Raw genomic sequence first — 16196 nt, forward strand, 5'->3', positions numbered from 1 at the left:
TAATCCAGAGGATCTTTACCCATTAAGCCATCAAGACATAACTAAGTAATAATGGCTGAGAAGTATGAAGCAGGCTTATGGGCTGAGCCCGTTCCGTATGGTCAGGGGTATATTACAGCTGACACACTGCTTTAGAAAGAGAACCTTTCACTACAACAGACCTGTGCAGCTGAGTGCACCATCTTATTGGCACTGCAGCACAGACATTGGGGCACTTTGAATTAACTGTGTAGTCTAAGCCGTTCTGGAGATATCGGTGCCGTTATAATTGGCGCCCGATATGTAAATTAGCCCCTGTACTGTCAAAGGGGCATTTCTGGACATGGAAAGGAAGGGGGCGTGATAGTTAGAGCTCTGACACTATCCAATCAGCTGCGGACAGTGTCTGTGCGGCTTCTATTGTGTGATCTCTCTCTGCTATGTTTGCGCCTATAGGATGGTGCATTTAGCTGCACAGGTCAGGGGTAGTGAAAAGGTTCTCTTTAATGGCCTGGAACGAAGATAACGGAGATCCTGTCTAACAGCTTAGATGCGGTGGTCAATAGCAACCGCGAGATCTAAGTCATTAGAAAAAGGTCCACCTCTCATCACATCGCCCCCCCCCCCCCACAACGAAGCGATCGTGGGGTGCATTGGACCCTTAGGTCTGCCGTGTCTCTCCTCCTATTATAAGCCCTGCCAGGGGTAGCGCATAATAGGAGACTGTCATAAGTACCATACACTGCAATACATAAAACATTACAAGATATGGTACCAGCGACCAGACAATCAGATATTTCAGGCCCCTAAGGTGACTAAAAAAATATGTAGAAGTAAATGAAATACAATTTTTAATATACAAAAAAATACAAAAATATTAAAAGATTTGTCATAACTGTACATCATGGTCCGTTAGGATTTGCCGCAATTTGTCGTACAGTTATGACAGACTGATGGAATGAGCTCAGAAGCCTGCACCATCAGCCACGAGTGTCCGCTGTATGTAATGACCTGAACTATAAAAATATTATGTTATTCATCCCACGCAGGGAACGCCGTAAAAAAACTGCAAAAAAAAAAAAGCAAAAAACCATGCCAGAATTGCTGTTTTTTGGTCACCTTGGCTTCCAAAAAATGGAATAAAAAGTGATTAAAAAATCGCAAGTATCCCAAAATGAAACCAATAAAAACTACATCTCGTCCCGCGAAACACAAGCCCTCACACAGCTCCGGCGACAGAAAAATAAAAACTTTATGGCTCTTAGAACATAGCAATTCAAAACAACATTCTTTTTTACAAAAAATTATTACATTATGTAAAAAGTTGTAAAACTGGCTCTCATAATATGGCGACACAAAAACAGGACTTAAAAAAGTGTTTTATTGTGTAAACGTAGGAAAACATAAAAAAAACAATGTATTTGTCAATAAAAGTTTAAAAACATATGAAATGCTTGTAATTGTACTTCAGTTTACCATAGAAAAATCTGACTAAAAGATCTAAAAACAATAAAGCAGCAAACTTTGTGAAAACCAAAATTTGTGTCAGTCTCAAAACTTTTGGCCAGGGCTGTATACCAAATAAGGGATAAGAAAAGACAATTTATCCGTACGACACTGGCCAGTCCATAAAGGATTTCTTCAAAGCGTACCAAATATTTATAGATAATTTTATTATTTATTTAACCCTATAACTATACCACTTTATTAATCCCTGATTTACTCTGCCTAGCTTACATATTCCCCCACATTATAAACTGAAATACCAGTAAGACACAAAACAAAACTACTAGCAAGCAAAATCTGCACTCCAAAAGCCAAATGGCGCTCCCCCTGCTGAGTCCTACAGTGTGCCCAAACAGTAGTTTACGTCTACATATATGGCATTACCATACATGGGGTGTGTCTCCACTGGCATCAGCTGGGCTCAACATATTGGGCACTGAAATGGCATATCTATGTAAAAATTGCAATTTTCAGTTTGCACCATCCACAGCGCATTCATTTCTGGAAAAGACTTGTGGGTTAAAATGCTCCCTACACCCCTGGGTAAATGCTTTGAGGGGTGTGATTTACAAAATGTATTTGCTTTTTGTAAGTTTCTTTTGCAATTTGACCTCAGAGCCCTTGCAATTGTGGCCAATGCTGTGTAAATTAGACCTCAAATTCACATGGTACGCTATCACTCCTAAGCACCGTCATATGTCCAGGCAAAAGATTAGGGCCACAACATAATGGGGCACAACATAATGGGCACTGAAATAGTATATCTATGGAAAAATTGCTATTTTTACTCAGCAATTTCCACTGCACACTAGTGTCTAGAAAAAACCTGAGGGGTCAACATGTTCACTACACCCCCACATGAATGCCTTAATGGGTGTAGTTTCCAAAATGAGGTCACTACTACGGGGTTTCCACTGTTTTGCGAACGCAACATGGCACCCAGTAACCAATCCAGCAAAATCTGTGTTTCAAAAGGCAAATGACGCTCCTTCCGTTCGGATACCTGCCATGTGCACAAACAGCAAATTTCCAATCACACATGTGCTAAAACTGTACTCGAGAAAAATTTCTTTACATGTGTTATGGTGTTTTTTCTCAATTACTACTTGTGAAAATGAAAACTTTTGAACGTAAACGACACCATATTGGGAATATTTATTTTTTTCGTTTTAAAGGCCCAATTCTAATCTGTGAAACACTAGTGGGGTCAAAATGCTCACTACACCCCTAGATGAATGCCTTAATGGTGTGTAGTTTCCCAAATAGAGTAACTTCTCAGGGGTTTTCAATGTACTGGTTGCTCAGGGGCTCTGCAAATGCGACATGCCACTCAAAAACCAATGCAGCACAATCTGTGCTCCAAAAGCCAAATTGTGCTCCTTCCCATTTGAGCCCTGTCGTGTGGGGTTTTGCCGTACTCGGTGGAAACTGCTTTAGAAATGTTAGGGTTTTCTCTCTTTTTTTTCTGTGTGAAAATATAAAATTTTGATCTAAAATGTATATCTTATTGGAAAAAAAAAAAATTATAATTTTCAATGCCCAATTATAATAAAATATATGAATCACCTGTGGGGTCAAAATGCTCACTTTACCCCAGATTGAATTGCTTGTGGGGTGTAGTTTTCAAATTGGTCTTTTTTGGGGGGGGGGGGGTTCTTCTGATTTGGTACCTAAAGGTCTCTGCAAACCTATAGTGGTGCCTAAAAAGCATCCTAATAAAATGGAGGCCAAAATTACACAATGTGCTCCTTCCATTCTGAGGCTTGTGTTGAAGTCTTGTTGCACACTAGGGCCACAAAGGGAATATTTTTTAAAACTGCAGAATCTGGGTAATAAATATTGAGTTGCGTTTCCCCTGTTAACACTTGTGTTACAGAAAAAAAGGATTAAAATTGAATATCTGCTTAAAAAAGAACGGTTACAATTTTACCTTCACTTTGTTTTAATCCCTGTGAAATGCCTAAAAGGAATAAGAAGCTTTCAAAATGCAGTTTAATACTTTGAGGAGTGTAGTTTTAAAAAGAGGGTAATTTATAGAGGGTTTCTAGCATATAGACCCCTCAAAGACACTTCAGAACTAAATTTGTCCCTGAAATATAGGTTTTGTACTGCTAAATTTATAAGCCTCCTAACGTCCTAAAAAAAGTCATCATTAAGTAGACATATGGGGAAAAAAAACCAGAAAACTTTTCCCCATTTGTTGAATAAAATATTGCAAGTAAAAATATACATAAGTGGTATTGCCGTGTCCGTAAAAGCCCAAATTATTAAATTAGCTCATACTCTGTACACCGTAAAAATACATTTTGAAAAAACATGCTGTTTTTTGGTCACCTCATGCAGATCTGGGCCTCATATAAACCCATAAGTGACCGCCCCATAGTGTTTTTACGGCGGCCACGAAAGTGCTTTATTCCGATGCAATAGCCTTTTTATGGCGCTGCATCGGAATACGTAAACAGAGCAGGGAGCTGTCAAATGTCCCTGCTCTCAACTACCGAAGTTGTTTTGGAGAGAAGGAGGGAGCTCCCTCTCATCCCACTGACATGCCGAGTGTCTGTGTCTCCGATGGCAGCCGGGGGCCTAATAAAGGCCCCCAGGTCTGCCTGTAGTGAATGACTGCTAGGTCATGCCTCTGGCATGACTTAGCAGATGCCTGTCCATTTTACATGGACAGGCATAATACACTGCAATACAGAAGTATTGCAGTGTATTATAAATGCGATCGGATAATCACATAGTGAAGTCCCCTAGTGGGACTAGTAAAAAAAAGTTTCAGAAAAAGGTGAAAAAAAAAGTGAAAAAAATAAATGAAAAAAATAAATGAAAAACCCACATTTCCCCGGGATACATAGAAGCTGTATCTTAAAAAGTAAAAATTTTTTTTTTTCATAAAAACCGATTACTAAGTTGCTTAAAACACCATAATACATTGCTTTATTATTATTATTATTATTAATAATAAAAATAAAGTGTTTAAAAGGTTCACATAGCCTTTAAAGTTGTTCAATTAGTTCTGTATTTAACGTTCACTGAATACGAATACCAAAGAAACTTCGCAATATACAATATACACTGTTAATTCCAATGAAGGAAAATCTTAATGCTTCAGCATACCAATACATTTTGGACAATTGCATGCTTCCAACTTTGTGGTAATATTTTGCAGATGGCCCTTTTCCAAAACATCTGTGCCCCATGGTTGGGTGAGTTTGGTGTGGAAGAACTTGACTGGCCCGCACAGAGCCTTGACCTCAACCACACCAAACACCATTGGGATGAACTAGAACGTAGATTTCGAACCAGGCCCTTTCATCCAACATCAATGTGTGACCTTACAAATGCTCTTCTGAATGAATGAATGGAGACACATTGCATCTAAAACAGCTTCCACTGAGAAGGCTTTCTGTAAGATTTTGAAAAGTGGGGACCAACTCCATATGGATTTAGAACGGGATGTCTAAAAAGCTCCTGTAGGTGTAATGTGTAGGTGTTCCAATACTTTTGTCCATATAGTGCATGAATACGCTTGGGACTACAACTCCCAATAACAAAAACGCATACTGCACGGTATATGAGGCAGACTATGCTATCCTATGCCATAAAAGAATTTAAAAAAAGGTATGCAAACACATAAACTGAGTATGTATGGAGCCCTACGGATACTTTCAACATATGCGCTCGGTGTAAACAAAGACTTACAGGGATTACTGCAGGACAGCACTCGTAGCCTTAACTATATAACCGTGAATTTTACAAGAATGTCAGAAAGGAAGTTCCCTCCTGTTGTTAACACTGCGATAGCATTGGTTGCGATGTTTTAAGGGTTAACAGCAATTATTTATGTAATTAACAACCAGCTCCAGCGACCTTAGTAGGGTTATAAACTTTACTTTGCATGTAATGCATAACTTAAGTATTTTTCGCAGTGGTTCTTATGCTAGACATTATGTTACCGTTTTGACACTGCCATCTTTTTCACAAGGTTTTTTATTTTCTCTGCTGAGGTAGTATAGATAATCTTTTCCAATAAATGAAAGTCCTCTTCGTGAAAGTCATTTGAATCAACATCACTCAGTATCTAAAATCAAAAGCAAGAAACAAAAGATTAAATAAGCAATACATTCAACACAGTGACTGGGAACCATTAAGAACATTTGCACGTCCTTTGAAATATACTTGTAGTTTGGCGAAACAAATCTGGAATATATTTTGCTACAGAAAAGCCAAGGACTATCACATAAATGCATGTTGTTCCCACATTATTTAGAGAGGGATATTTAATGTAGACAAATTTTACAATGATTTACTAGTCAGTGTATGTGCAGAGCAGGATCAGGTGGTAGAAATAACGGATGCAGGATTTCGCGACATATGGATAAAAACATAATGGATTACATGGATATTGAGCTTGATCTAGGCTTAAAAGGTTATTTCAGTTGTAACAAGTTATCACCTATCCAGTGGATGTTAGGTCGGTGGGGGTATGACCACTGTGACCCCACCAATTGCCAGAACGGTGGGTTCCATGTCTCCAGTTCCCTCAAGAATCAAGACCACTTGCCAGAAGGAGTTGAATGGAGTGGCAGTCATAAATGCGCCCTGCCACTCTATTCAAAGTTTATGGCAGTGACAAAAACGGCAGAGCACAGTGAAATTAAGTGATTACACTTAAAATGTGCCAGTATCGTGATCCCTAGCGAAATGGCTGTTACCAACCCAGGCCACGATCGGTACATAGTGAGCAATTTTTATCTTTTTATACTGTAGGATCTCAGAGTTTATGCTTCTTTAACGAGGGTTACATTTTTTTTTATCAAGTAGATACAATAGTGGAACTGTAAAATATCAAGATGAAGATAGAAGGAAAAAAATAAATAATTTTTGTGGAAATAAAATTGTCGTGTTTATGTAGATTTTTAATTGCCAAATTCTTGTCATTGAAAGACAAAAGAAAACAACATGACCTGATGACAGACCCATTGGGATCCATCAGGAATCATTAGGATCTGTTTCACAATGGATTCATCTAATCGGTCAGGTCTCCGTACTCAGAAATAACACCAAAAAAAGTGGAGTACTGGTGTGCACCAATTATGTGTTTTAGATTTTTTTTTGCACCTTCCTAGACAGTTTTGAAAGTGTCTAAAAAAGGGGTGTCACTAAGTGGAGGTGCAAAATATTAATGTAAAGTATGTCAACCATGAGGCGGTGTAAGGAAGAGGAAATAAACATGTCGAGGAAGTTGCGGCAAATATTGGAATATCTTAATATATTTGCACCATTCTTGCCATCTCATAAAATTATGTATTTCACAACATAAATGCCCTCTATTTTCTAAAGCTGGCCATAGACATGAAGATTAAGAATGAACGGCAAATAGAGCAGATCTTTAAAATGTATAGAATAGAATGGTTTTATAACAATAGATGTAACAATTATCAATAATGATTGTATGCAATGTTAAATACTTTTGTGTCAAAAGAGACAACAGTATAGTAAGTCTGATACCTTTATTGGCTAACCATAAAAGTTGTATATGCAAGCTTTCAGAGTACAGAGCATAGATTCCTTTATTGATGCACCTTGTACACAGGATCATGTACACTACATTGGAGGATGTACAGGAGAACGTGCCAGTGATTTTATAGTCCTGCTGCGTGTTTGGTATGTGGATGGTGTTTGATGATAAGATGTTGGTGCAGGTCTTGCATCTTGTCATCAATCACCATCCACATCCCAAACACGCAGCAGAACTATAAAATCACTGGCACGTTCTCATGTACATCCTCCAATATAGTGTACATGACATTGTGTACAAGGTGCATAGTTAAAGGAATCTACATTGGAGAAACCATACAAAAACTACAAACCAGGATGAATCTACACAGACATACAATAAAACAGGAGGTGGATACACCCGTGAGAAAACACTTCTACGGACCTGATCACAGTTTGGCAGATTTAAAAGTCCTAATACTAAAGGGTCATTTTAAAAACAACAGAGAGAGAAAAATTTGGGAATTCAAGATGATGATACAATTCCAGTCATTGACACAAGGCCTCAATCTAACGCCAGGATTTATGAGCCACTACATGGACACACGTCACATCCTCCATCAGACTGACTCCAGATGCCTTAACTCCTAAGTCATCACCCCTATAACCTCCGTTTTATTGCCCCGGCTTATCTTAATGATGTATCATCTCATGTACTAATTGTCTTTGTGTAACATCTTATATGTTGTGCTTTTTTCTAAGTCATTCATTTCTAAAATGCCTGAAGAAGGAGCCTGTGTGCTCTGAAAGCTGCATATAAAATTTTTATGGTTAGCCAATAAAGGTATCATACATTCTATACTTTTGTCTTTTTTGACACAAGTATTTAACATTGCATATTGTTTCTGGCTAACACGGTACTACACTATTCATTCATGATTGTAAAATTGTTCTGATCGTCAGTGTGTATTTGCATGTGCTGGTATAAAAGTTTTTTCCCTGCAAATTACTTGTTTTTTTCTATTCAGTTTTTGTCTGCCTGGTAATTTAAGGCGAAATACGTGTTTTACCTGCAATTGTAGTGCGGACAAAAAAAAACACATAGAAAAACCATGGTAATGCATGCATTTTTATCCACATGGCACACTACCAGTACATTGTCAAAAATCTTTCTCCTTTCAGGACTTATATATTGAGTATATAACAAATAATTCCACACACAACCATAACAACTTAATGCAGCTGCCCAGAGTATTCTGCAGATAAAATATAAAATGTGTAATTGGTAGTGTGGCCCTATGCTAGCTCATTTCACGTCTGCTCCATTATAGATTGCATAAGCCAGTGGCCAGAAATCATTTCGCAGATCGCACAATAAATAAAACTAAACTGTTTTAGCTCACTGCAGGAATAATTGCCAAAATAACTTAAAACAAGGCAGAAAAAAAGTAAAAAAGAATGCAAATTTTTATATCTTTGCGATAATGTGAAAATAAAATGCATTAAATTTACTTGAAGCGTTAAACTATCCATTAAATACTTATATAATTATCTTCAAAGCACAGTGTAATAATTGCCTGTAAACCCTTATTTATGGTTAAATGGCATGCACAGCAGCACAAGATAGCCCATAAACCACAGCACTTAACACTCTTTAACTGCATACACTTATGATTAGGCCATATTTCTTCCAAAACTACAAAGAATCAACACTTTCACTCCATCCAAGGATTAAATGTAGCTAAAGGGAAGCACGCTGCATTAAAAATATACATTTATGTTGCCATGTACACTAACAGATGTGTTGCATTTCCTTTGCAGCATATAGACATTATAATAGTAAATGTGACAGAACCAATAAGTATTCTAGGAGGTTGATATAATAAAAAGCGCAAAGCACAATAGTGATGTTGGAAGGAAACACGAGAGATTACGATCAGTCTATTCTTCAAAGTAAAATTGTGTTAACAAATCCTTAACAATAGGGCAGATTTACTAAGGTGTCTGCTGCTAGAATTTGTGCAAAATGCGCCATAATTTGGCGTATTTAATTTTAGAACAGATGTTCACACCTCTCTAGATACTTCATAAAAAGTTAAGAAAAAGCGGCATAAAATACACCAAATTGCGCCAAAGATCTGGCTTAAAGTTCTGTAACAAATTAAGCTAAATAAAGGTGGTACAAGGAGGAGAAAATGGTCTAGTATGTCTAGTTAGATGCAGATTTACCCTATAGCATGCACCACTGTCATAAATTTGGTTCATCCTCTGACTGCCTAGTTTAAGTTTACACGGTCTAAAACATATTGACCGGATACACCCTATATGAACAAAAGTATTGGGTCACACCTCTTAATCATTGAATCCAGGGGTTTCATTCAGTCCAATTGCCACAGGTGTATAAAAGCAAGCACCTCGTCATTCTAAATAGCGCACTGAATTCCAGCGTGGTACTGTAAAAGGATGCCACTGTTGCAATAAGGCCTCATACAAACGAATGTGCTTTTGCGGCCGCAATTCCCCCGAAAATCCACGGGAGAATTGCGGTCCCATTTATTCCTATGGGGCCATGCACACGACCGTGGTTTTCCCGGTCCGTGCATGGCCCAGGAGCCCGCACCGCAGAAAGAACGGGCAAGTCTTATTACGGCCGTGTTCTGCGGTCCGGGCTCATTGAAAATAATGGCCGTGGCGGGCGGCTCGTGGCTGTCACTCTGTGGCTGGCCGACCCGAAAATCACGGGCGTTCACATGGCTACGGTCGTGTGCATGAGGCCTAAGTCATTTTGTTAACGTTCTTCCCTCCTAAATATTCCTTGATCAACTGTAAGTAGTATTATTGCAAAGTAAAAGCGTTTAAGAAATCACAGCAACTCAGCCACAAAGTGGCAGACCACGTAAAGTTACAGAGCGGGGTCTGTGTGCGCTGAGGCGCATAGTGCATAAAAGTCGGCAACACTCTGCTGACTCAACTGCAGAGTTCCAAATTTCCTCAGCCATGAACAGCGCACAAAAACTGTGCGCTGGGGACAACAGCATGCAAGCCCTACATCACCAAGCACAATGCCAAGAGTCAGATGGAGTGGTGTAATGCAGGTCACCACTAAACTCTTGAGCAGTGTAAATGTGTTCTATGGAGTGACTAATCACCCTTCTCTATCTGGTAGTCTGATGAACGAGTCTGGATTTTGGCGAATGCCAGGAAAACGTTACCTGCCTGACTACATTATGGCAACTGTAGAGTTTGGTGGAGGGGGGATAATGCTAAGGGTTTGGTCCAGGCCCCTTAGTTCCAGGAAGAGAAATCTAATGAACCAACATACCAAAACATTTTGGACAATTGTATGCCTCCAACTTTGTGGGAACAGTTTGGGGAAGGTTCTTTTCTGTCCCAGCATGACTGTGCCCCAATGCACAAAGCAAGGTCCATAAAGGCATGGTTGAGTGACTTTGGTGAAGACCATGACTGGCCTGCAAAGAACCCTGACCTCAACCCCATCATATAACTTTGGGATTAAAGAGGCTCTGTCACCAGATTTTGCAACCCCTATCTGCTATTGCAGCAGATAGGCGCTGCAATGTAGATTACAGTAACGTTTTTATTTTTAAAAAACTAGCATTTTTGGCCAAGTTATGACCATTTTTGTAGTTATGCAAATGAGGCTTGCAAAAGTCCAAGTGGGTGTGTTTAAAAGTAAAAGTCCAAGTGGGCGTGTATTATGTGCGTACATCGGGGCGTTTTTAATACTTTTACTAGCTGGGCGCTCTGACGAGAAGTATCATCCACTTCTCTTCAGAACGCCCAGCTTCTGCCAGATCACGCTGTGACGTCACTCACAGGTCCTGCATCGTGTCAGACGAGCGAGGACACATCGGCACCAGAGGCTACAGTTGATTCTGCAGCAGCATCGGCGTTTGCAGGTAAATCGATGTAGCTACTTACCTGCAAACGCTGATGCTGCTGCAGAATCAACTGTAGCCTCTGGTGCCGATGTGTCCTCGCTCGTCTGACATGATGCAGGACCTGTGAGTGACGTCACAGCGTGATCTGGCAGAAGCTGGGCGTTCTGAAGAGAAGTGGATGATACTTCTCATCAGAACGCCCAGCTAGTAAAAGTATTAAAAACGCCCCGATGTACGCACACAATACACGCCCACTTGGACTTTTACTTTTAAACACACCCACTTGGACTTTTGCAAGCCTCATTTGCATAACAACAAAAATGGTCATAACTTGGCCAAAAATGCTCGTTTTTTAAAAATAAAAACGTTACTGTAATCTACATTGCAGCGCCTATCTGCTGCAATAGCAGATAGGGGTTGCAAAATCTGGTGACAGAGCCTCTTTAACTAGAATTGAGATTGCGAACCAGTCCCTCTCGTCCAACATTAGTGTCTGGCCTCACAAATGCTCAACATGGGAATTGGGCAAAAATTCCCACAAACATATACCAAAGTCTTGTAGAAAGCCTTCCCAGAAGAGTGGAAGCGGTTTTAGATGCAAAGGGGAAAATAGCTCCATATTAATGTTTATGGATTTAAAAAGGAATGTTATAAAATATCCTGTAGGTGTAATGTGTAGGTGTCCCAATACTTACCCATATAGTGTATTTGGGGCAGATTTACTTTGTCTTTGGTATCTGGCTGCACATGTGCCTAAGGCCCCATTAACACGAGCGTGAATCACATCCGTGAGCTGGGCGTTGAAACAACGCACAGAGCACGGACCCATTGTTTTCAATGGGGCCATTCACACATGCATGATTTTTCACGCAGCGTGAGTGCGATGCGTGAAACTCACTGCATGTCCTATATTGGTGAGTTATCACGCACCCATTCAAGTCAATGGGTGCGTGAAAACCACGCACTGCACACGGATGCACATCCGTGTGCGGTGCGTGATTAACGCATCAATTCAATTGAACATAATAATAAAAAAATCTGCTTTGTGAGAGAGTGAATAACGCATACCACTCGCAAAGCACACGGATGCATGACACAACACACACTGACCAGATTCACAAGCGTTTTTCACACGTGTGAATCTGATACGCTCGTGTGAATGAGGCCTAAAGGGAATGTAGCACCTATATTTTTTCAATGGATTAAAACCAGATAGTCAAACATGTTCCTTTTTTTCCTAATCTATTTTTATTTTCAGATTGTAGATTTTTTTGATTTTCTGTAACTGATGATTGTGGCGGCTATCTTACCTGAGCTGCTGTTCTGCTCTGTGAAAAGCAGTTCGGAGATTTGCTTTACAGCAGCTACATGGATCATAGGAAACAATAGTCTGGAAGTTACATATAGTTTGTACGGTTGAAAAAAGACACATGTCCATCAAGTTCAACCAAGGGATGGGAAAGGGGAAGTAAAAAATTTCTACACATAGGAGCTAATATTTTTTTGTTCTAGGAAATTATCTAACCCTTTTTTAAAGCCATCTACTGTCCCTGCTGTGACTAGCTCCTGCGGTAGGCTATTCCATAGATTCACAGTTCTCACAGTAAAGAAGGCTTGTCGCCTCTGCAGGTTGAACCTTTCTTTTTCCAGACGGAGGGAGTGCCCCCTTGTTTTTTTGCATGGAACAGGATTTCACCATATTTTTTGTATGTGCCATTCATATAAGTTAATCATGTCCCCCCTTAGTCGTCTCATTTCAAGGCTAAATAGGTTTAATTCTTTTAATCTTTCCTCATAACTTAGATTCTCCATGTCCCTTATTAGCTTCGTTGCTCTCCTTTGTATTTTTTCCAACTCCAGGGCATCATTTCTATGAACTGGAGCCCAGAACTGAACTGCATATTCTAGATGAGGCCTCACTAATGCTTTGTAAAGTGGCAATATTACATCCCTGTCCCGCGAGTCCATGCCTCTTTTAATACACGACAATATCTTGCTGGCCTTTGAAGCAGCTGATCGACATTGCATGCTGTTATTTTGTTTATGATTTACAAGTACACCCAGATCCTTCCCAACAAGTGACTCCCCCAGTGTAGCTCCCCCTAGGACATATGTTGCATGCAGGTTGTTGGTACCCAGGTGCATAACTTTACATTTATCTACATTAAACTTCATCTGCCAAGTGGACGCCCAAACACTTAGTTTGATTAAATCCGCTTGGAATTCACGAACATCTTCCATAGTCTGAACTATATTACATAGCTTGGTGTCATCTGCAAAAATAGAAATAGTGCTATTAATCCCATCCTCTATATCATTAATAAATAAGTTGAATAATAGTGGTCCCAGCACTGAACCCTGGGGTACACCACTTATAACCGGTGACCATTCAGAGTAGGAATCATTGACCACAACTTTCTGGATACGGTCCTTGAGCCAATTCTCAATCCAATTACAAATTATACTTTCTAAACCTATAGTCCTTAATTTACCCATTAGACGTCTATGGGGGACAGTGTCAAATGCCTTTGCAAAGTCCAAAAACACTATATCCACAGCGGCCCCTCTGTCTAGGCTTCTGCTCACCAAGTAACCATTGATTTCTATTGGAGAGTGTACTAGGAATGCTCTGTAACCTGTGCAGAGGTCATTGTGCAGGAGCGAGGAGGAAGAGAGCTGTGACTATCACTTATTGTCAATTGTATATTTTGCGTTATCTATAATTCTGCCTGTGATAATAGAATGACTGCTGAGGAGTGATCTTTACAGAACAGGAAGTGTCAGTCTATTGTGATGGTCAGTGGCCAGAGTGCATACTGCAATATTTCAGGGTCAATGACATGGAAAATGTAAATAAAACCTCACCAATTTTTTTTAAATATGTTTAACCCGTTAGTGACCGCCAATACGCCTTTTTCACGGCGGCCACTAATGGGCTTTATTCTGATGCATAAGCCTTTTTACGGCGCTGCATCAGAATAAATAAACAGAGCAGGGAGCCGTTCAATCTCCCTGCTCTCAGCTACCAGATGTAGCTGAGGGCTGGGGCATCCCTGCTCAAACAGGTGAGATCGATATAAGTATCAATCTCACCCATTTAACCCCACGGATGCGGCGCTCCATAGCGAGCGCCGCATCGGAGGCGTTTTGGAGAGAGGGAGGGAGCTCCCTCTCATCCCACTGACACCCAGCGAGAAGATCGCCAAGTGTCTGTGTCTCCGATGGCAGCCGGGGGCCTAATAAAGGTCCCCAGGTCTGCCTGTAGTGTATGCCTGCTAGGTCATGCCAGAGGCATGTCCTAGCAGATGCCTGTCCGTTTTAAACGGACAGGCAGTAATACACTGCAATACAAAAGTATTGCAGTGTATTATAAGGCTATGTTCACACGGAGTATTTTGGGGGAGGAATATCTGCCTCAAAATTCCATTTGGAACTTTGAGGCAGATATTCCTCTCCCTGCACGCCGATTTTCGCGGCAATTATCGCGCCGTTTTTCGCCCGCGGCCATTGAGCGCCGCGGGCATAAAACAGCGAGAAATACGCTTTCTCCTGCCTCCCATTGAAGTCAATGGGAGGTCAGAGGCGGAAGCGCCCGAAGATAGGGCATGTCGCTTCTTTTTCTCGCGAGGCAGTTTTACTGCTCGCGGGAAAAAGACGCCGACGCCTCCCATTGAAATCAATGGGAGGCGTTCTCGGGCCGTTTCTGCCGAGTTTTGCGACGCGGTTTCCGCGTCAAAAAACTCGGCAAAATACCCCGTGTGAACATAGCCTAATAGCGATCGGATGACTAGGTACTAGGGACTAGTAAAAAAAAAGTTGAATAAAAAGTTAATAAAAAAAAATAAAAAAAACATTTTTTCCCCTTACAAACTGCTTTACTACTAAAAAAAACTAAATAAAGCAAAAAAGTTACACATATTTGGTATCGCCGCGTCCCTAACGCCATAAAAAATAAAATAAAAAACAATGGAAAAATTGCTGTTTTGTGTGAATCTGGACTTTAAAAAAATTTGATAAAAAGTGATCAAAAAGTCGCATTTACTCCAAAATGGTACCAATAAAAACTACAAGTCGTCCCGCAAAGAAAAAGCCCTCACACAACTGCATCAGTGGAACAATAAAAAAAAAGTTATGGCTCTTCAAATATGGAGACACGAAAACAAATCATTTTGAAAAAAAAAAGCGTTTTTACAGTGTAAAAGTAGTAAAACATACAAAATCGAATTGGTATCGTTGCAATCGTAACAACCCGCTGAATAAAGTTATTGTGTTATTCATACCACACGGTAAATGGCGTAGATGTAGGATGCAAAAAAGTGTGACGAAATTTCAGTTTTTTTTCTATTCCCCCACCCAAAAAAAGTTAATCAATAAATAATATGTACCCCAAAATGGTGCTATTAAAGAATACAACCCTTTCCGCAAAAAACAAGACCTTATACAGCAATGTCGATGCAAAAATAAAAAAGTTATAGCTCTTGGAATGCGACGATGGAAAAACTTAAAAAATACCTTCGTCATTAAGGTTTAAAATTGGCTGGTCATTAAGGGGTTAAAGGCTATGTACACCTTAGCCATTTTATAAAAAAAATAAAATAATTTGAATCAGTGTGTTTGGTGCAGCTTTCTAAATACTTTTTTATTAAAGATTATTTTAACTTCTTGAGAAACAGATGCTTTGTATCCTGTATACAGAGCAGCTGTATCCTGCATTGAGACCGGAGTCTGTCAGGTCAGTGGCACTAACGGGTTCAGCGACAGCAAGTCCTGCGTGAATACATCGGTTATCGATCACATCTAAGTTATGAACTTAGATGTGATTGGTAATAGCTCAATCATGCATGTCAGTGACACTCAGGGCCCGCTGGCACTGAACCCGTCAGTGCCGCTGAGCTGACGGATTCAGGTCTCAGCACAAGATACAGCCGCTCTGTATGCCGAATACAAAGCAGCTGTATGTCAAAAAGTTAAAATAATTTTTAATAAAAAGTATTTGAAAAGTTGCACCAAACACACTGATGGACATATTTCTTAAAAAAAAAAAAACAATTTCAAGAGGTGTACATAAAAGCCCGATAAAACAATAGGTAATTTTCTGATGACACATTTCCTTTAAGTACCTCCTTTCCCCTGCATAGATTCTTGAGACAGTCTTTTCTGCCAAAACTCCAGTTACTGTAGTCCCTAGGTAGGCAAACAGTAGATTGCGATCTATAGGCACAGTAAATTCTCTTACAGGTCATCGACTCTTAATTTAACAATGAGAATGCTTCAATCCACAAGTGTTGGATTAAAGCAGCAGTAAATTGT

The 16196-nt window shown here is 39.9% G+C and overlaps 1 protein-coding gene across 1 annotated transcript in view; it reads right to left on the minus strand.

The window, feature by feature from the left end:
• UGGT2 (UDP-glucose glycoprotein glucosyltransferase 2) overlaps positions 1-16196 on the minus strand; it is a 382432-nt gene that overhangs the window by 167968 nt on the left and 198268 nt on the right. The window contains exon 23 of the mRNA XM_075852393.1: positions 5442-5566. Within this exon, the coding sequence (XP_075708508.1) occupies positions 5442-5566 (125 nt within the window). The remainder of the gene's footprint in view (positions 1-5441; positions 5567-16196) is intronic.

The sequence above is a fragment of the Rhinoderma darwinii genome, chromosome 2, assembly GCF_050947455.1.
Source record: "Rhinoderma darwinii isolate aRhiDar2 chromosome 2, aRhiDar2.hap1, whole genome shotgun sequence".
Taxonomy (NCBI): Eukaryota; Metazoa; Chordata; class Amphibia; order Anura; family Rhinodermatidae; genus Rhinoderma; species Rhinoderma darwinii.